The sequence below is a fragment of the Phacochoerus africanus genome, chromosome 8, assembly GCF_016906955.1.
Source record: "Phacochoerus africanus isolate WHEZ1 chromosome 8, ROS_Pafr_v1, whole genome shotgun sequence".
Classification (NCBI taxonomy): domain Eukaryota; kingdom Metazoa; phylum Chordata; class Mammalia; order Artiodactyla; family Suidae; genus Phacochoerus; species Phacochoerus africanus.
In genome coordinates, this window is record NC_062551.1 from 49,001,250 (window position 1) to 49,019,324 (window position 18,075).

General features: G+C 53.5%; 2 protein-coding genes across 7 annotated transcripts; both read left to right on the top strand.

Annotated features, from left to right (window-relative positions):
- Nucleotides 1-65: 65 nt before the first annotated feature.
- Nucleotides 66-17,618, top strand: SNRPA (small nuclear ribonucleoprotein polypeptide A). Of its 5 annotated transcripts, none has more exons than XR_007136697.1 (9): nucleotides 66-405; nucleotides 874-968; nucleotides 4,385-4,557; nucleotides 6,981-7,160; nucleotides 9,407-9,580; nucleotides 9,983-10,071; nucleotides 11,406-11,639; nucleotides 11,859-11,962; nucleotides 17,526-17,618. XR_007136697.1 is itself a non-coding variant. In XM_047794082.1 (7 exons), exons 2-7 carry the CDS (start codon nucleotides 896-898, stop codon nucleotides 11,563-11,565), a joined length of 849 nt encoding a protein of 282 aa, XP_047650038.1. In that variant the 5' UTR covers nucleotides 66-409; nucleotides 874-895; the 3' UTR covers nucleotides 11,566-11,772. The 5 variants fall into 5 exon arrangements, 3 of the variants coding, with proteins under 3 accessions (XP_047650038.1, XP_047650037.1, XP_047650039.1); XR_007136696.1 differs by lacking the exon at nucleotides 17,526-17,618 and adding an exon at nucleotides 16,345-16,408; XM_047794082.1 differs by lacking the exons at nucleotides 11,859-11,962; nucleotides 17,526-17,618 and having other exon boundaries at nucleotides 66-409; nucleotides 11,406-11,772.
- On the top strand, nucleotides 15,436-17,618 carry MIA (MIA SH3 domain containing). Of its 2 annotated transcripts, XM_047794087.1 has the most exons (4): nucleotides 15,436-16,260; nucleotides 16,345-16,478; nucleotides 16,954-17,064; nucleotides 17,526-17,618. In XM_047794087.1, exons 1-4 carry the CDS (start codon nucleotides 16,137-16,139, stop codon nucleotides 17,547-17,549), a joined length of 393 nt encoding a protein of 130 aa, XP_047650043.1. In that variant the 5' UTR covers nucleotides 15,436-16,136; the 3' UTR covers nucleotides 17,550-17,618. The 2 variants fall into 2 exon arrangements, with proteins under 2 accessions (XP_047650043.1, XP_047650042.1); XM_047794086.1 differs by lacking the exon at nucleotides 17,526-17,618 and having other exon boundaries at nucleotides 15,437-16,260; nucleotides 16,954-17,202.
- Nucleotides 17,619-18,075: the final 457 nt, after the last annotated feature.

Here is an 18,075-nt window from a genome sequence, read left to right on the forward strand (position 1 = left end):
TGTCCGCCCCTTTAACGGTCACGTGACAAATAACGCGAAGCGGAGGGGGAAGAGGTGGGGCTCCTAAAGAACGGCCTCCGAGGAGTCCGCCGCGAGAATTGCGTCCCGATTGGCTAGAAGCGCGTGAGGGGGCGCGGCCTTCACTGATTGGCTTGTAGCCCGGGGCGCCACAAAAGCCGAGGGCTTGCAGTGGTCGGGCGTAGTTTTTCTGCTGAGGCGGGAACCCAAGGATCGTTTTGATTGGCAAAACCTCGGTCCGAGAGCGAGACTTACTCTGATTGGCCAAGCTACCAGGTGTCCGCGAGGGGATTGGTTTGTAGAAAGATAAAGGCGGGACCAGGAGAGGAAGTTTTGTGGTCGGCGCACAGCAACGCAGAAGGTGCTGCTTGCGGGAGCTGCGACTTGGTTCGTGAGTACTGTGCTCAGGCGGCCATTGGGATCGGGCGGGTGGAGAGCCTGGCGCCCGGGCCTTGCCGTGCCTCGGGGGGTTGGGGAGAAGGAGCTATTTCTGCGCTGTGCGAGGCCAAGACTCCGCAAAGTTCTCACTCCTACCTTAACTGGCTCATACATCCGGGCTTTTTCTTCTGGGCCGCCCTTTGAGCGCGTGGGCCAGTGGGAACCGCCACCTCGGACACCCCGCTTACAGAGTGGCGTAAAGCATCCTGGGACTCGTAGTAAACCTCTCGAGATTTCCTTCACCACGCGGGCAGGAGACGCCGTGTCGTGCGTTTGCTTTGTTTTCCGAGGTGTTTGTCTTTTCCCTCCTCATTACCCACTTGACTTCCTCTTAGAAGGAAGATTTCTAAGCAGCCCACGTTGGGACAAAGGATTTGGAGAGACCCAGTTCCGAGGTTACCTTTTTTATTCTTTCAGCTCTGTCTCAGCAACTCCCTCGATGGCAGTTCCCGAGACCCGTCCCAATCACACTATTTATATCAACAATCTCAACGAGAAGATCAAGAAGGATGGTGAGTTCTGGAAATAGTTCCGACTCGAGGCTGTCCCACACTTGCCGGCCCCCTCGTCTATCCCCAGCATCCGCATCTCTTTCTCAGTCTTCTCCAGGCAAACTCTTAGCGTAAACCCCAACCCCTCGGCTTTTGCACATGCTGCTTTCTCTGACTTTAAGACTTTCTCAGTTGTCTTAGACCCAGCCCATTAACCCATCCTTCGAGGTTTCAACTCAAGGAGCCCTCCTCCCGGAAGTCTTACCCCTCCCCTTTCTGCCTACCGTGCTTGCCTCTAACTTCCCTTGACTCTGAACATACCCCTTTAAGCCCTGATGGTTGTGGACTGTTTTGGGGCAGTCTCCCTGTTGGCCTTTGACCTCCATGAGGGTAGGAGCTGGAACTGCCTTGGTCATTGTCATGATCTCAGTGATCAGCCCACAATGACACTGTTTCATTTCAAAGTGAAAATGAGATGAATAATAATGATGGCTAACACTGTTTATAAATCTTGATTACATTGAATTTAAATGGCAACCCCGCAGGAAGGACCTGTTGACCCCATTTCTCAGATTAGGTAACTGGGACTCATGGGTAGTTTGATTTGCCTGAGGTCACACAGCATGGAAAAGTGAGTGAGGCCAACACCAGCGTGGAATTCTGCCTGAGAACTGGATTCTTTTTTTTTTTAATTGTCTTTTTAGGGCTGCCCATTGGAATACAGAATTTCCCAGGCTAGGGGTTGAATCAGAACTGCAGCTGCTGTCCTGTGCCACAGCCACAGCCACTTGGGATTTGAGCTGCGTCTGTAACCTATACCACAGCTCACAGCAATGCCAGATCCTTAACCCACTGAGCAGGGCACCCTCGTGGACACTAGTCGGGTTCGTTATCGCTGAGCCACGACGGGAACTCCCAAGAACTCAATTCTTGACATTTAACATATTTTTCTATTTTCTTGAGCAAGTTATTGATCCTCATTTTTTATATAGGAAAATTGGAAAAAACCTTAATACAACATTTGCATGGATGTTATGGGGATTATGTTGACTAAACTGCCATGCAGCTTGTTTTTATGGTGCTCAGTAGTTAGTAAAGGTGTTACTTCCTGCTTATCACCTTAAGACAATTGTCAGGAGAACCAAATTGTTGAGGTTGAGTTTGAGGTTGCCGATAGTTCCTGTTAAAGATAATAAAAGAAGCCATGTAAATTTCTCGTAAACTTTGGGGGGGGCACACCTGCAGCATGTGGAAGTTCCTGAGCCAGGGAGCAAACCGTAGCCAATGCCATATTCTTTTTTTTTTTTTTTTTTTTTTTGCTATTTCTTGGGCCGCTCCCTCGGCATATGGAGGTTCCCAGGCTAGGGGTCGAATCAGAGCTGTAGCCACCGGCCTACGCCAGAGCCACAGCAACACTGGATCTGAGCTGTGTCTGCAACCTACACCACAGCTCACGGCAACGCCGGATCCTTAACCCACTGAGCAAGGGCGGGGACTGAACCCTCAACCTCATGGTTCCTAGTCGGGTTCGTTAACCACTGCGCCATGACGGGAACTCCCAATGCCACATTCTTAACCTGCTGTACCACAGGAGAACTCCAAATAGCTCAGTGCTTTTAGAGCATGACAGCCAGCCAGTGCTTTGTGGAGCTGGGGACACACTGGTGACAGACAGTCCTGGTCCTGGCTTCATGGAGCCACAGTCCACTGGGGTGATCAGGGCACCTAGAAAGGGGTATTCAGTTTTGTAGAAAAGGAGGCATTTTGGAAAAGCTTTCCAAGAGGAGGCAGTATTTTGGATGAGGGAGAAGAGAATTCCTAAGCTGGACCTACATGCACAAATGTCTTGGGGCAAAGAGCCCAGGGCATTCTGGGAAGGTAAGTCCTGCAGTTTTGGGTGCCTGAGATTTAGAGGCCTCTCAATAGAACGTTCCAGTGAGCAGTGCCCTCTGGCTCCTGGGTCCTTTTAGGCTGGGTGAAGTGTTGGACTTCATCCTGAGGGCATTGGGGAACCAGACAAGGGGTGCCGTCCTGTGACGGGTGAACTCTAGTGGACAAGAGAGAAGACTGGAGTGACCCAGAGTCCAGGGGAATGACTGGGGCCCAAACTGAGTTCATGGGATGGAGGGTTGAGACAGCCCAGAGAGATCATTTTGGCTCTTTGCTTCCCACTTCCCCTGCCTCCGTCACATGTCTTTTTTTTTTCTTTTTTTTGGCTACACAGCACATAGACACACATCCACCCCCCAGTATATGAAAGTTCCCAGCCGGGGTCAGATCCACACCACGGCAATGATAGGGACCTGCAGTGACAATGCGGGATCCTTAATTAGCTGCGCCACAGGGGGACTCCCACGCACCTTTTCTCTCCTCTTTTACCAAGCATCTTCAGCTCAGGTACCTTCTTTGCGTAGGGATGGTACCCTTTCTGGTTGTCAGGTATGGTGGTACTGGGTTCAGATGGACTTGGGTCCTGGTCCCTGTGCTGGGTCTTCCCAGCACCCTTGGGACACTCCTAGGCCAGTGACAGATCCTCTGAGAACCTTTTTCCATTTTAGTAAATTTGGGACACTTATAACTGATAACCTCATGAAGTGGTTGAGAAAACTTAGTGGTTCTTCCCATAAGTCACTTAATGGATGGTATCTTCATTCACGCCAGTCTTGAAGGTTTGTGCTGGCGACCAAGTTGTTCATGGGGATACTGCTCTAAACAGATTGGACAGGCTTTAGATGAGGGGGTCAGGGAAGGCCTCAGGTGGCAACATTTCTGATGCCCTGGGTGACTAGAAAGAGGCAGCCATGTCCACATCAGGAGAAGAGCACTCTTGGTGGCACAAAGGTCCTGAGGCTGAGTTGGTGTGACGGGCCTGAGAAAGGCAGGGTGGCTGGGCTACAGCAGTGAAGGTGGAGTGTGGGGAGAGACGAGGGAAAAAGTCGGCCAGGGCCATGTCATGCAGGCCTGTGCCCGGGTGCTATCGACAGTGAAAAGCAGTGCCCACATTCCGAGTTCCCATCGTGGCTCAGTAGGAATGAACCGACTGGTATCCATGAGGACAAGGGTCGGATCCCTGGCCTTGCTCAGTGGGGATTAAGGATCTGGTGTGGCTGTGGCTCAGGTCAGCAGCTACAGCTCCGATTTGACCCCTAGCCTGAGAACTTCCACATGCCTCAGGTGTGGCCCTAAAAAAAGAAGAAAGAAGTGCTCGCATTTATTGAGCATTTACTGCGCATTCTTTGTCGACCTCTTCCAGAGATGCGCACGACCACCTGGCTGCTTCTCGGCTCCTGTGGGTGTCTGGCTCTTGAGGGATGGCCGGCCCTCACCAGGCTGGGTGCTCTGTCATGGCTTCCCTTCTGGGCTACGGGTCCTCTGAGAAAGCAAGCCCCAGCCCCAGGGCCTCCAGTCACCCCTCTGCTTTCCTTCCCCCACTGCAGAGCTGAAGAAGTCCCTGTACGCCATCTTCTCCCAGTTTGGCCAGATCCTGGATATCCTGGTCTCACGAAGCCTGAAGATGAGGGGCCAGGCCTTTGTCATCTTCAAGGAGGTCAGCAGCGCCACCAATGCCCTGCGCTCCATGCAGGGTTTCCCCTTCTACGACAAGCCCATGGTGAGCGCTGGGTGTATGCCCCCGCTGGGTGCTGCTCCTGTGGGTGGGCTGGATGGGACGGGAGTTTCTCCAGCTGTTCCTCAGCGTTAGCTGTTCACCGTTTTGGGGGTGCGGGGCCACCGTGATCTAGGGAAGCCCCCGGCCTGCACCTGGACCCATGGCGCTGTTGGAGAGACACGCCCGTCTTAGCCCTTGGGCTGGGCTGGGGACCTGCACAGAGCTGGGGAGCCTAGGGGAGGCCTCTCATCCAGTCTGGGAGTTTGCAAGGGGGGCTTTCTGCCTGTGTAAGGAGGGTAGCTGGGGGAGGAGGAGCAGAAAGACTGCGGACTGAGGCCTGGAGGTAACCAGGAGCGGGTGAGATATCGAGGAAGTGGGTCATGTTCATTTGGCTGAAGCGGGGGAAGAGCGGGGTCCGGTTCATTCGGCTGAAGGTGGGGAGGGCATGGCCTGGAGAGCATGTCGAAAGTCCGGCTAAGGAGTTGGCGTTTGTCTGGAAGTGGACTTGATTCCGAGGGTGCCGGGGAGCCACAGGAGGCTTTAGGGAGATTCCTGTGGCTGTTGGGTGAGGTGGATCAGAGGAGGGAGCTGAGAGGTGAGCTGAGAAGGTGAGGCACGGCCGGGTTCCCAGGTCGCAGGGGTTGGGCCAGGCCCAGGATGGGGCCAAGGGATGGGAGGGAAGGAGTTGCAGATGTTCAGGGGGCCAAGTCACTGGCCTCGGGGGCTGTCCTCTAGGAGGTGAGGCGTGGCTTACAGTCCCTGCCTGACCTAGAGTTCCTGCCACATCCCTGGCAGCCGTCCCTGGCTCTTTGGGCTTTTTCCTTTGTCCCTCAGTTAGTCTTGCAGTTTCAACTGCTTGGAACATGCCTTCCTGAACCATTTCCCCTGGGGAGGCGACAGCAAGTGTCAGCGCCTGCAGGTCCCAGGCAGGTGGCTTCATGTGGAGGACATGGGCCCTGGGGCCAGGGGGCAGCCGGGAGTCTTCACCCCTCCTGCCTGTTGTTGCCTCTGGGTTTACAAGCCCACAGTTGCCACGTCTTCTGTTGCTTTTCTGGAGCAGCTGGGAGTTCGCTTTGGAGGACTAAAACCTGTAGCTTTTTGTGTGGACCCTTCTCCCTGCTTTTCTCTGAAGTCACTGCTTGAACCACGTGAGGCATGGAGGTGCTGCGAGTTGGGACTGGGCATCCTGTCAGCTCTGCCTCAGAACCTCCAGCAGCGCTTCTCCGTCCCTGCCCCCCACCTGGTTCCAGCCGCCACCCCTGCTCCTCCTGGGCTGTGCCCCAGCCCACGGCCACAGCGCCCCTTGGGAGACATGAGTGAGGCTGCGTCGGTCCCCTGCTTATAGCAAACACTCCAGGGCTCCGGGCTTTGTCAGGAAAAGACAGAGTCCTCCCCAAGGTCCCCTGTTGCCTCTGAGACTTTGTCTCTCCCCTTCTCATGCACGGTGGCCTCCTTGCTGCTCCTGCACTCACCCTGCGCTGCTCAGCTGCCTGTTCCCACTGCTGGAGCGCGCTCTCCCTGGCCGGCCGCGCAGCTTTCCCCGTCTCTAGGCTGGTATTGCCTCACTCAGGCCTTTCCTTGGCCACACACTGAAACTCTCGGTTTTTCCCTACACTTCTGTCCCCTTCTCCGGGTCACTTTTTCACATTCGTTGTCATATCTCCCCGCAGCAAACTCCCTCCAAGGGCAGGGGCTGCTCCAACCTGCTCCTTACTGTACCCCGACAGCAAGTGTAGGTGCTCATGAACCGCCGGTGAATGAGGTCTGGCCTGGAGACCTGTTCTCTCTCTGCGCGATGAAAGCTGCCCCCCGCGCGGCGCTCCTGCCTGGCCTCGCTTCCCTGCTTCCACCTTGGGCTCTGTGCTCAAGGCTGTCCCATCTCTTTTTCAAAACCTCAGCATCAGGAGTTCCTGTCTTGGCTCAGCAGTTAGCGAACCCGACTGGGGTCCATGAGGATGAGCGTTCGATCCCTGGTCTCGCTCTGTGGGTTAAGGATCCGGCATTGCCACAAGCTGTGGCATAGATTACAGACACAGCTCGGATCCTGTGTTGCTGTGGCTGTGGTGTAGGTCACAGACGTGGTTTGGATCCCGAATTGCTATGGCTGTGGTGTAGGCCGGCAGCTGCAGCTCTGATTCAACCCCTGGTCTGGGAACCTCCGTATGCTGCAGGTATGATCCTTACGAGTTAAAAAAAAAAAAAAATCTCAAAGGCACCCACTTCCCGAGTCCTAGCCACGTGCCCGCACTGTTTGGATCACCTGGAACTCATGTGGTCCTCATGGTCATCCTTTGAAGTGGGTGGTACCTCCGTCCCCATCTGACAGATAAGGACATGGAGGCTGCTCCTGGCAAGGTCTGATTTTGCAACCCCCGGGTTGGCTCTGAAGTCCAGTCACCTTAACCCTCCTGCTCTCTGCTCGGCAGCGCATCCAGTACGCCAAGACCGACTCGGATATCATCGCCAAGATGAAGGGCACCTTCGTGGAGCGGGACCGCAAGCGGGAGAAGAGGAAGCCCAAGAGCCAAGAGACCCCGGCCTCCAAGAAGGCCGTGCAGGGCGGGGCAGCCGCCCCCGTGGTGGGCGCCGTTCAGGGTCCTGTCCCGGTAAGATGCGGCCCTCTCACTGCCAGGCCTTCCTCAGCCCCAGAGGGCTGGCTCGGGCGCGGGGGGTGGGGGGCCTCCCCTTGGGGATCCAGAACCCCTGCCCCTCTCCGTTTTCTTCTAGCAACTGTGTGCCTGTCTTGGCGGGAGGGGGTGAGCACATGGATGGTGGTTTCTCCATTGGGAAAGGTCAATCCCTGCCTGCCTGTTTCTCAGGGTCTTTCTTTTCTCCCTGTCTCAGTCTTTTATTTTCTGTCTCTCTTCAACTTTGATTTTGCTGTCTATGTCTCCTAAGTCAGTGTCTAAGTGGGAAATCCAGAGGAAGCTACTAATCAACTGTTAGGGTTAAAAAGTACATTTAATTTAGCCAGGTCCCAGAGAGAAGGTCAGGACGAGACAGTTCTCTTTGTGGATGTTAGTAAGAAACAAGCAGACTACAGATTGAAAAGGAGCCCCGAGGAGGAATTCAACAGAGCCGTGCGAGACCACCCCCTGAGACAGAGCATCGCTGAGAGCAATTGGAGCCAACCTCAGCCAGTGGGTGGGAAGACTCAGGGCGTTACTTCTTTCCAAATCAATCCAAGTTTGACCACATTTCCCATCCAAATCCCAACAGGAATTTGTGGGGACACTGACAGGCTGGCTGTAAACATCTGGAAAGGCAGGTGAGGAGAGCAAAGCTGGGCCTGCTGTACATGGTCACGGAGATGGCACATTATGGACCTCAGGGTGGGGAGATTGGCCAGAGACATGGCGCGTGTACGGCCACTCCATGTGTGACCAAGGCATCACGGCAGTCCTAGCAGGGAAGGGACTTTGTCCCCTAGTAAATGGTACTGGACCGATTGGATATCTGTAAGGGGAAAGGTAGCCCCACCTTGACTCTATATACATTAGTTTGAGCTGAATCATAGACTTGACCGTGACCGCTAGAACAGTAAAGGTTCTAGAGGAAAACAGGCAGATGTCCGTATGCGTTTGATGAGGGCCTGAAGACTGGAAGCATTCTGTTTTCTAAACAGGACACAGAACGCTTGAAATGCTAGAGAAGAAAAGATAGGGGAACCGGAGCCCTCAGATCTCTGCGCCTCCATGTCAGCTTTTCTTTTTTTTTTTTGGTCATTTCTTGGGCCGCTCCCGAGGCATATGGAGGTTCCCAGGCTAGGGGTCTAATCGGAGCTGTAGCCACCGGCCTACGCCAGAGCCACAGCAACGCAGGATCCAAGCCGAGTCTGTAACCTACACCACAGCTCACGGCAACACCGGATCATTAACCCACTGAGCAAGGGCAGGGACCGAACCCGCAACCTCATGGTTCCCAGTCGGATTCGTTAACCACTGCGCCACAACGGGAACTCCAATGTCAGCTTTTCTGATGGGTTTTGCGCTGTTTGTCCTGCAGCAGGGATGGTGTCTGGGCTACTTCCCCACTCTCCCCTCTTCTCTCTTCCGGGCCCAGCTCTCTCCCCACCTTTGACTCTTTGGATGCGATTTCCAGCTCCAGCAGCTCCCTTGTCCGTCTCCTGGCTGCACAAGCTCTGTGCCGTTGGGCCTGCTCTCATCCCCTGAGCGCCACCTCCCACTTCCTTCTGCACCTGCCCCGACCATCCCCGTTCACCTCCGTCTTCCACTCTCTGGTCTCTGGGTCTGTTGCTTTTTCCACAAAGCTTATTTTTAGAAGCAGGAGGACAGCATGCTTATTACAGTGTTTATTTTCCACACTGTCAGTTGATTCAGTTGATAGCATTTTCTTTTTTTTTTCCCTAGGCTTTTCCCGCCTGTAAACAAAATTAGACCATTCTGGCCATTTTTTTTGTTTTGTTTTGTTTTGTTTTTAGGGCCTCATCCGCAGCATTTGGAGGTTCCTAGAATAGGGGTCATATCGGAGCTACAGCTGCCAGATCCTTAACCCACTGAGTGAGGTCAGGGATAGAATCCTCATCCTCACGGATACTAGTCAGATTGGTTTCCGATGCATCACAGCGGGGCTTCCTCTGGCCAATTTTTATATGTTCAAATTTAATTAATTAATTTATTTTTTCTTTAGTGGTTCCTGTGACTTTGGGTCTCTGCTCCATCCATCTCTGGGTACCTTTTTTGCTTTTTCCAAGCTTGGATCTTTTTCCCTGTGTCTCTCACACCTTGACTTTCCTTTTTTCCCTTTTTATCCTCTCCGCTTCCGGCTGACACTGAACGCTCCCCTCCTCGGGCTGCACGCGCCCATCTCAGCCCCCCTCCCTCTCCCATAGGGCATGCCGCCGATGACTCAGACACCCCGCATCATGCACCACATGCCGGGCCAGCCTCCCTACATGCCGCCCCCTGGCATGATCCCGCCTCCAGGCCTCGCGCCCGGCCAGATCCCGCCCGGGGCCATGCCCCCCCAGCAGCTTATGCCTGGGCAGATGCCGCCTGCCCAGCCTGTAAGTGTCTGGTCCTCCTGGGGTCTCAGAACACAGGAGTGGAGAAGGGCTGGGGGGACGCGGTTTTAGGTTGGGTGGTCTGGGCTGGTGGATGGGGATGGATGTAGCAGTGGCGTCAGGCCCTAGCATAGGACAGAGTAAGTGGTGTGTTTGTTAGGGCAGCTTTGGGAGGTCAAGGTGAGGCTGCAGTGGGTGTGGGCTGTGTCTCGGTTCATTCAGTGAACTGGTGAGAGCTCCTTATGAGTACAGCAGTGCTCTCTTGGGGCTTACAATCTAGTGGGGGGGAGGCAAGGTAGACAGGCCACAAGGGAGGGGACATCAGGGCAAGGGCAGGGTAGGGGCTGGAGGGCAGGAGGGCCGTGCATCCCCCACCGGACTCACGGGCTCCCGGCTCTCACGCAGCTTTCAGAAAACCCACCAAATCACATCTTGTTCCTCACCAACCTGCCAGAGGAGACCAACGAGCTCATGCTTTCCATGCTTTTCAACCAGTAAGTGGGGCCTGTGGCTGGGCAGGGGCTGGGGGTGGTAGCCAGGAGGTGGCACTGTGGGGACAGTGTCTCAGTTCTGTTGGCAGAGGCCTGAGCCTGCTTAGGCTTTGCAGGCAGGATGGTGAGTAGAAGCGTAGAAGGAGGAGGCTGAGGCGGGGCCCGCAGCGGGGGCTTGGTGGCAACGGGGCTGGGGGTCAGCAGTGGCCAGGGCCGTGGGCCTTCCTCCACCTTCCAGGCTCTGAGACTCATCTTTCCAGTTGGTAAATTGGACAAAGGCAGAGTGCAGTCAAACTACAGGTGCCACTGGACACTGGCTGGATTGGCAGAATTGGCGTGTTCTGCCTGTAAGTGGGAGAGGTGGGTGTGGCCTGTGGCCATGGCCTGGGGTGACTGCCTCCTGTAAGGCGCTCCCCTGGTGGCTCTGCCTCTGGTTGGACAGCCCACAGAGATGCTGACCATGAGATCTAGGGGGCTGGCGGTGGGCTGTTCCTCGCAGTGGTGGGGAGTAGGAGGCAGCCTGGGAGGGGGGAGCTGTCAGATGCGGATGCTCGCTGTGGCCTGCAGCGCGGCCGTTAGAACGGAAAGAGCAGCTTGGATGGGTCTTGGTATCCCTGAGAGGAAATTTTGAGAAAACCTGATAAGACAGATGGACCACAGGTGTGCCATATCCGTAGAAGAGTACGTATTTCCTAAGAATACTGATGGCAAAAAAGGATGCCTAGTGCACCCGAGGATGGTTGCCTCATGGGGCGGGAAGTAAGGAATGAGAAGAGGGAAATGAAAGAAACAGCAAGTCACGGAAGTCAGGGTTGGAGTTTCTGTCATGGCTCAGCAGGATCTGGCATTGCTGTGAGCTGTGATGTAGGTCACAGATGTGGCTTGGATCCTGTGTGGCTGTGGCTGTGGTGCAGCTCCGATTTGACCCCTAACCTGGGAACCTCCATATGCCGCAGGTGCGGCCCTACAAAGCAAAAAAAAAAAAAAAAAACAAACCCGTAGAAGTCAGGGTGGAGGTTTTTCTGGAGTGGAGGCGGGTGGGTTAGGATGGGGAGGACGTGGGGGGCAGTGCTCTGTTTCTTGATCGAGGTTGTGTTTGCTTGTGGGTGTTCATGTTAACATTTCTCATTAACTGATGTCTGTGTTGCTGACACTTGGTGGTATTAGGGTTTATCAGCTTAGCGTCCTCTGTGGTAGGGCCGGGTGATTCTTTCTTTCTGGAGCTGTCCTCTGCATTGCGGCATGTTCGGCCGCATTCCCGGCCCTACCCACCAGACGCCGCAACGTTAGGGGACCGTGTCCCGTCTGAATCCCTGAGGTTTGGACCTTTCTCTCAGGTTCCCTGGCTTCAAGGAGGTCCGGCTGGTCCCCGGGCGGCACGACATCGCCTTTGTGGAGTTTGACAACGAGGTGCAGGCGGGGGCCGCTCGCGATGCCCTGCAGGGCTTCAAGATCACCCAGAACAACGCCATGAAGATCTCCTTCGCCAAGAAGTAGCACCCTTTCCCCATGCCCGCCCCTGCCCCCTGTTCTGGGGCCACCCCCCCTCCCCTCGGCTCAGTCCCCTGAAGGTAAGTCCCCCTCGGGGGCCTCCTTGGAGCCACGTGTGAGTGAATGGTACCCACACAGCATTGTACCCAGAGTCTGTTCCCAGACATTGCACCTGGAGCTGTTAGGCTGGAATTAAAGTGTTGTTTGTTTGTTTGTTTGTTTTTCCTTTAGGTTTGTTTTTTTCACAACCATTTGTTTTTCTTTTCTTGTCTCTTGTGTTTCCCTTCCCTGCACATCAGAATATTCCAGGTGCTGGGGCCGCTCAGCCTGTTGGGGATTGCATCACCTTTTTCCACACAAAAATGCCTTCTGTCCTACAAGAGTCCTACACAAACCACTCCAGGTACTTCAGGAAGAAAGGGCAGGGAACTGGGTATTCCTGACATTGTTGGAAGGGTAGGAGGAATGGTAGTCCGGGTTGGAGACCCTTGAGTTCATGTCTGTAGTCCTTGATTGAGCTACAGTCTGTAGAGTTCAGGAAGATGCCACTGCTGATGACGGGCATGCCCACGCTGGCTTGATCATGCATGAGAAGCCGCTGACCAGACGCTGGTACAAAGGAGTGTGGCTGAACCAAACACCCCTCTGGTCCCCCAGCTGCTGGGCAGGCCAGGAAAGGTGGTTTCTGGCTGCAAAGGCATGTACCCTGCTGAAGCTCTATGGTGGTGGAGCACTTAAATATCACAGTGCTGGCTGTGATTCGAGGTCAGATTCTGGTGGTTGTTGGGGTTTTTTTTTTTTGGTTTTTAGGGCTGCACTTGAAGTGTATGGAGGTTCCCAGACTAGGGGTCCAGTCGGAGCTACAGCTGCAGGCCTACACCACAGCCACAGCAATGCCAGGTCCGAGATGCATCTGCACCTTACATCTCAGCTCGTGGCAATGCTGGATCCTTAACCCACTGATCAAGGCCAGGAATCAAACCCACAACCTCATGGTTCCTAGTCGGATTTATTTCGCTGCATCACAACGGGAACTCCCCAAGTTCAGATTCTTGAAATAAAGACTTGGACAGAGCTTTAGGGATACAATACTAAACATATCACAGTACTAACAAAATCTAAAGGGTGGCATAACTAACTATACCTTTGTAGGCAAGTATGAGGACAAAGCCCTGTGCTTGGAGGAAGAGCTCAGGACTGAACAGAGAGGTCCTTGGTTGCTGACACAATCTCCCCTTGACTTCAGGCTTGAGCCAAACCATGGAGTATCTACAAAACCCACTGACTTCAGAACAAACAGTAACAGGACAGATGGGTGAATGTGGGGGCCAGTCTGAAGTGAGCGAGGTTAGCTGGAAACTGTTGCTGCTCAAGGCCAGGATCCATAGATGAGACCGGGTCTAGGGACAGAAGGGTTAGTACATTCTCCCATAACCACTTGTTTCTAAGTAAGTTCCCAAGATGCTTTTCCCAGGCAGGGTGAAGCTATGTGGTTTTTTGTTTGGCCGCGCCCCAGACATGCAGAGATTTCCCAGGCCAGGGATCAAATCTGAGCCTTGGCAGTGACAGTGCTGGATCCTTAGCCACTAGGCCACCAGGGAACACCCGAACTGAAACTGGATGAGAAGATGGAGTTCTTGGGGTTCCCGTTGTGGTGCAGAGGAAACGAATCCAACTAGAAACCATGAGGTTGCAGGTTCAATTCCTGACCTTGCTCAGTAGGTTAAGGATCTGGCGTTGCTGAGGCTGTGGCATAGCCCGGCAGCTACAGCTCCAATTCAACGCCTAGCCTAGGAACCTCCCTATGCCATGGGTGTGGCCCTAAAAAAAAAAAGGTGGAGTTCTCTTGTGAAGTGGGATAAGGACCCTGCAATTGGCACTGCAGCAGCTTGGGTTGCTGCTGTGGTTCGGGTTGGATCCCTGTTTTGTTTGTTTGCTTGCTTTTTAGGGCCACACCAGAAGCATTTGGAGGTTCCCAAATGCTAGGGGTTCAATCAGAGCTGCAGCTGCCGGCCCAGACCACAGCCACAGCAACGCCAGATCCCAGCTGCATCTGCAACCTACACTGAAGCTCACCAGCGACACTGGGTCCCCACCCCTCTGAGCAAGGCCAGGGATTGAACCCGAACCCTCATGGATACTAATCAGGTTCATTTCCACTGCACCACAAAGGGAACTCCTTGGGTTGGATCCTTGGCCTTGGAGTGTCTGCATGCCGTGGGTGCAGCCGAAAAAAAAGGAGGTGGATAGAACAGGGAACCTTAACAGTCTGTCACACACCTGGAAGTTTCTAAATGGACGAAAAATACACATAGCTTGAAACCCTTTGTCACACTATGTAGATGGGAAAATGAGAAGTAGAAAATCACAAAACTGAAAGACAGACACATTTTATTTTCTCTGGGTGTCTCCCCCGCCCCCCGGGCAAGGCCCAGCCCCAGCCTGCTCGCGCTCTGCATTAAAGAGGGACAGCAGCGTTTGAAGTGCTGAAGACTGGTGGCACCAGATGCACGCCTTCTTGTAGGATTTGAAAGGTTGCACGTGGAAGGCCATTTCCGTCTTCACAAAAAGGCCCAGTGCTATTGCAGATGACATGTGGGAACACTGGCAGCCGTGGGTTCTAGGGTCCCAGGACCCTGGTTTCTGCTCTCCACCTGGGGGCTCCCTGACTGTCGCAGTTGATGGCCCCATGCTGAGCTTCATTTTCTTCCTGTGCCAGGAGGACTCTGTGTTACCACTGTGGCATTTCTGTGCTTGCCCCTCCTTCCCGCAGTCTCCACCACCACCCCCCTCCAGGCCCTTCGCAAGCACCCAGGACATTCAGCCAGTAACAGCATTGCTGAGTACTGTTCTTGGCATAGGATATGCAGTGGGGGGAGAAATAGACAAACTCTTGTTGGTTCTCATATAAGCAGAACTGACATGGTGGGGCAGCAGAGCCGGGGAGCAGTCGTTGGGGTGATCAAGGGAAGAGCCCCTCGGGGTGACATTTGAGCATCCTGACACCATTTCAGTGCTCTCGTGGTGCACCGTGCTGGGTGTTGTGTAGGAGCTGCCTCAGGCCCAGTCATTGCCCCTGATGAATCCCCCTTGAGGGTGTGTGTGCGTGCTCTAACCTCCAAAGGAAAGCTGGACTTGCCAGCCAGAGGTAGGAGAACTGAGGAAAGAGGTGGGTATTCAGGTATGTGGATCTCTGCTAGGAGCAGAGTTCAGATCTGCGTTCTTATTCTGACCTTAGGCAGGTGATGGCTCCAGCTCGGTAGTGATGGGTGTGGGCCTAGAGCCAGATCTAGCCCCTCTTCCCAACTGTAACCTTGGGAAAGTTCCTTAAGGGTTTGTGTTTCCATTTCTATAGAAAATGGGGTCATGAGGAGTTCCCTTCATGGTTCAGTGGTTAAGGATCCTGACTAGAGTTCATGAGGGTGCGGGTTTGATCCCTGACCTCGTTCAATTGGTTAAGGATCTGGCATTTTCGTGAGCTGTGGTGTAGGTCACAGACACAGCTTGGATCTCGTGTTGCTGTGGCTGTTGTGTAGGTCGGCAGCTGCACATCCGATTCAGCCCCTAGCCTGGGAACTTCCATATGCTGCAGGTGCGGCCCTAAAAAAGAAAGAAAAAAATTCTACATGGGGTCATGATAGCCCCTCTCAAAGGTGATGCAGGAGTTCCTGTTGTGGCTCAGCGGATTAAGAACCTGACTAGCATCCATGAGGACTTGGGCTCGAACCCTGACCTCGCTCAGTGGTTTAAGGATCTGGTGTTGCCACCGTGAGCTGTGGTAGAGGTCACAGAGGCTGCTCGGATCCCGCATTGCTGTGGCTGTGGTGTAGGCCGGCAGCTGTAGCTCGGATTGGACCCCTAGTCTGGGAACCTCCATATTCTGCAGGTGCAGCCCTTAAAAAAACGAAAAAGTGCAAAAAAAAAAAAAAAGGCATGGTGAAATGCCCTATAAATAACTGCTAGTTTTTATTGTTTCTATTTTACAAAGGTGAGGTTCTCGGAGGAGAAATGGCTTAGCCCAGGTCACCGGGTCAGGAAGCCGCTTAGGAAGATAGTGATCATGGTAGGGCATCGCCTAAGCCCCAGGCCCAGCATAGAATATTCACTATGCACGTGAGAGTTGGGCTATTCCTGGCAGTCAAAGGGCTGCCTTGTTTTGCCCCTCAGCACAGGAAATTCCAAGGTGGTTTTTCCATACTGGCTCCACTGTTTCCGGACAGCAGAGGGGCCGAGGTTCCCCAGCCAACTCTTAAAAAAAAAGAAAAAAGATGGAATTCAACATCTTAGTCTGCCTGTGTGGACCTCTCTGTTGGGGGGGTGGGGGCGGCTGTCACTTAGAGTGTGCTGCCCTGGGCCTATCTGGCCGTTTCCCTGTGCTGGCAACCCTCGCCCTGTCCTTGAAATGGTCCTGGCGGGGTAGCAGCCTCTAGGTGGGCTGGGTGAAATTTGGGACTGGTTTAAGGCGGGGACAAGCCCGAGAACACAGGTTTCCTTGTGCCTCTCTCTGGAGAGGGAGGGAGGGCAAGAGGAAACCGCCAACCCCGCTCTCCCTTGGTCACTCTCCCTCGGAGGCCACGATGGCTCAGTTCTCGGTGTTTCTTGCTGTCATCTTGCTGTCCACCTTCCCGAGGCCTAGTGTCGGGGGTCGCCCCATGCCCAGGCTGGCAGACCGGAAGCTGTGTGCCGATGAGGAATGCAGCTGTAAGACTTGAGGGTTGGGGGTATTGGGGGCTGGGGTTGCCAGCCCGTGGAGGGTGCTGTCCTTCCCTTCTGATCCTTCCCTAGACCCCATCTCCATGGCTGTGGCTGTTCAGGACTACGTGGCCCCCGACTGCCGTTTCCTGACCATACACAGGGGTCAAGTCGTGTATGTCTTCTCCAAGCTGAAGGGCCGAGGGCGGCTTTTCTGGGGAGGCAGTGTGAGTCTTGGGAGACCAGGCGGGAAGGGCACGTGGCCGGGGTGGGAGTGCACCCTAAGTTTCCACCTAAAGGGAAAATTTGAGGAAGTGAATTGAAATAGACTTTGGGGGGGGTGCTATTGTGATCTAGTATAATTTTACTTTCTTTAGCAGTTCTTAGGGCCCTTACTGTAGTGTCAAACTGTTTTATTAGACACTAAAGCTACAGCAAAGAATGACCCTTTTGTTTTAATGGAAAGAGACAAGCCATCAAAAATACCAGAAAATGTGTGCTGCTCTGAGAAGTAATATAAAGTGACTGGCTGACTAATTCACATGGGGTGGTCAGGAAGGACCTTCAAGCAGGTGACTTTAAACTAAAATTGGAATGACAAGGATGGAACCAGCCAAGTAGAGATCAGAGAGAAGAGCGTGCAGAGGTCTTCAGCAGGAATGAGTCTTCCCAGGCACTTGGCTTTTCCCTCCTCTTCCCCAGGTTCAGGGAGATTACTATGGAGACTTTGCTGCACGCCTAGGCTATTTCCCCAGTAGCGTTGTACGTGAAAACCAGACCCTGAAACCTGGCAAAATCGTTGTGAAGACAGATGTGAGTGTCCTGGAGGCTGACAGGGATCTGGACCCTTGGGTTGTGATGATGGGCAAAAGTGCAGCCTATCTATGAGCTGGGACAATTCTCTGCCTTTCCTTCCTTCCTCCCTCCCTCCCTCCTTCCCTCTTTGCTTCCTTCCTTCCGAAGTTCCCTGGCCAGGGATCAAGCCCCTGCCAAAGCAGCCACCCAAGCTGCTGCAGTGACAACAACAGATCCTTAACCCACTGTGCCACAAATGAACTCCTCCCTGCCTTTTCTAAAAATCTGTTAAATGGTGAGTGATGTCTAAGTCCTAGTCCAGTTAAGAGGTGCAAAGATTAGAGGGCCCTAGGCTAATTTGCATAGCATTTGGGTGGACAAACCTGGCGTCTGCAGCTGCAGCATTTGCTAAAACCATTAGATCCTTTGTGGTGTGACTGCTGGTTTTCTCCCCACTGTTTCCCTTTTTTCTTTTTCAGAAATGGGATTTCTACTGCCAATAAGCTCAGTCTACTGCTGTCTCTGCAGTTGTTTCTCGTCGGCTTTATGCAAATACATCAGCCAAATGACAACTATTGGGTCTCTGTGGTCTTTGTGGTAGGGACCTAGAAAGGAAATGTTTCTCCAGGTTTCTGAATCTAGCCAGTCAACCCACGGAATGTAGTAATGTCAGTGGTTGCTAGGCAGAGTTTCACGGACTAAAAGCTCTTAGCTCCAAGCTGGGTACCAGAGGTAGGCTCCTCAGCTTAGATATCACAGGCAAATAAGACGGAATAACCTAAACAGACAAATTAGGGAATTGTAGTGTCCTCTCTAGACCAGTAAGAGAACTAGTGAACTATTGGGAATGAGCCAATCGGGCAATGAGGAAGTAATCGCGGAGCATATGTTTTTTTGGAAGATTACTGGTCAAAGGAGGTAGGAGTAAGAACCATCCCAGTTTTCATCCTTCTGCCTTTGAGATCAGTACTCCCAAGCTCAAGATCGGCACCTCTTCCAGGCTCTGTCAATCCTAACCCTGCCCCTTTC

What these genes read in the sequence shown, in the direction of transcription:
- SNRPA (XM_047794082.1), top strand. Translation starts at nt 896, where the DNA reads ATGGCAGTTCCCGAGACCCGTCCCAATCACACTATTTATATCAACAAT. An exon ending in CGAGAAGATCAAGAAGGATG is followed by an intron (nt 969 to 4,384) that starts GTGAGTTCTGGA and finishes CCCCCACTGCAG; the next exon opens with AGCTGAAGAAGTCCCTGTAC. An exon ending in CCGTTCAGGGTCCTGTCCCG is followed by an intron (nt 7,161 to 9,406) that starts GTAAGATGCGGC and finishes CCTCTCCCATAG; the next exon opens with GGCATGCCGCCGATGACTCA.
- MIA (XM_047794086.1), top strand. Translation starts at nt 16,137, where the DNA reads ATGGCTCAGTTCTCGGTGTTTCTTGCTGTCATCTTGCTGTCCACCTTC. An exon ending in TGCCGATGAGGAATGCAGCT is followed by an intron (nt 16,261 to 16,344) that starts GTAAGACTTGAG and finishes ATCCTTCCCTAG; the next exon opens with ACCCCATCTCCATGGCTGTG. An exon ending in GGCTTTTCTGGGGAGGCAGT is followed by an intron (nt 16,479 to 16,953) that starts GTGAGTCTTGGG and finishes CCTCTTCCCCAG; the next exon opens with GTTCAGGGAGATTACTATGG.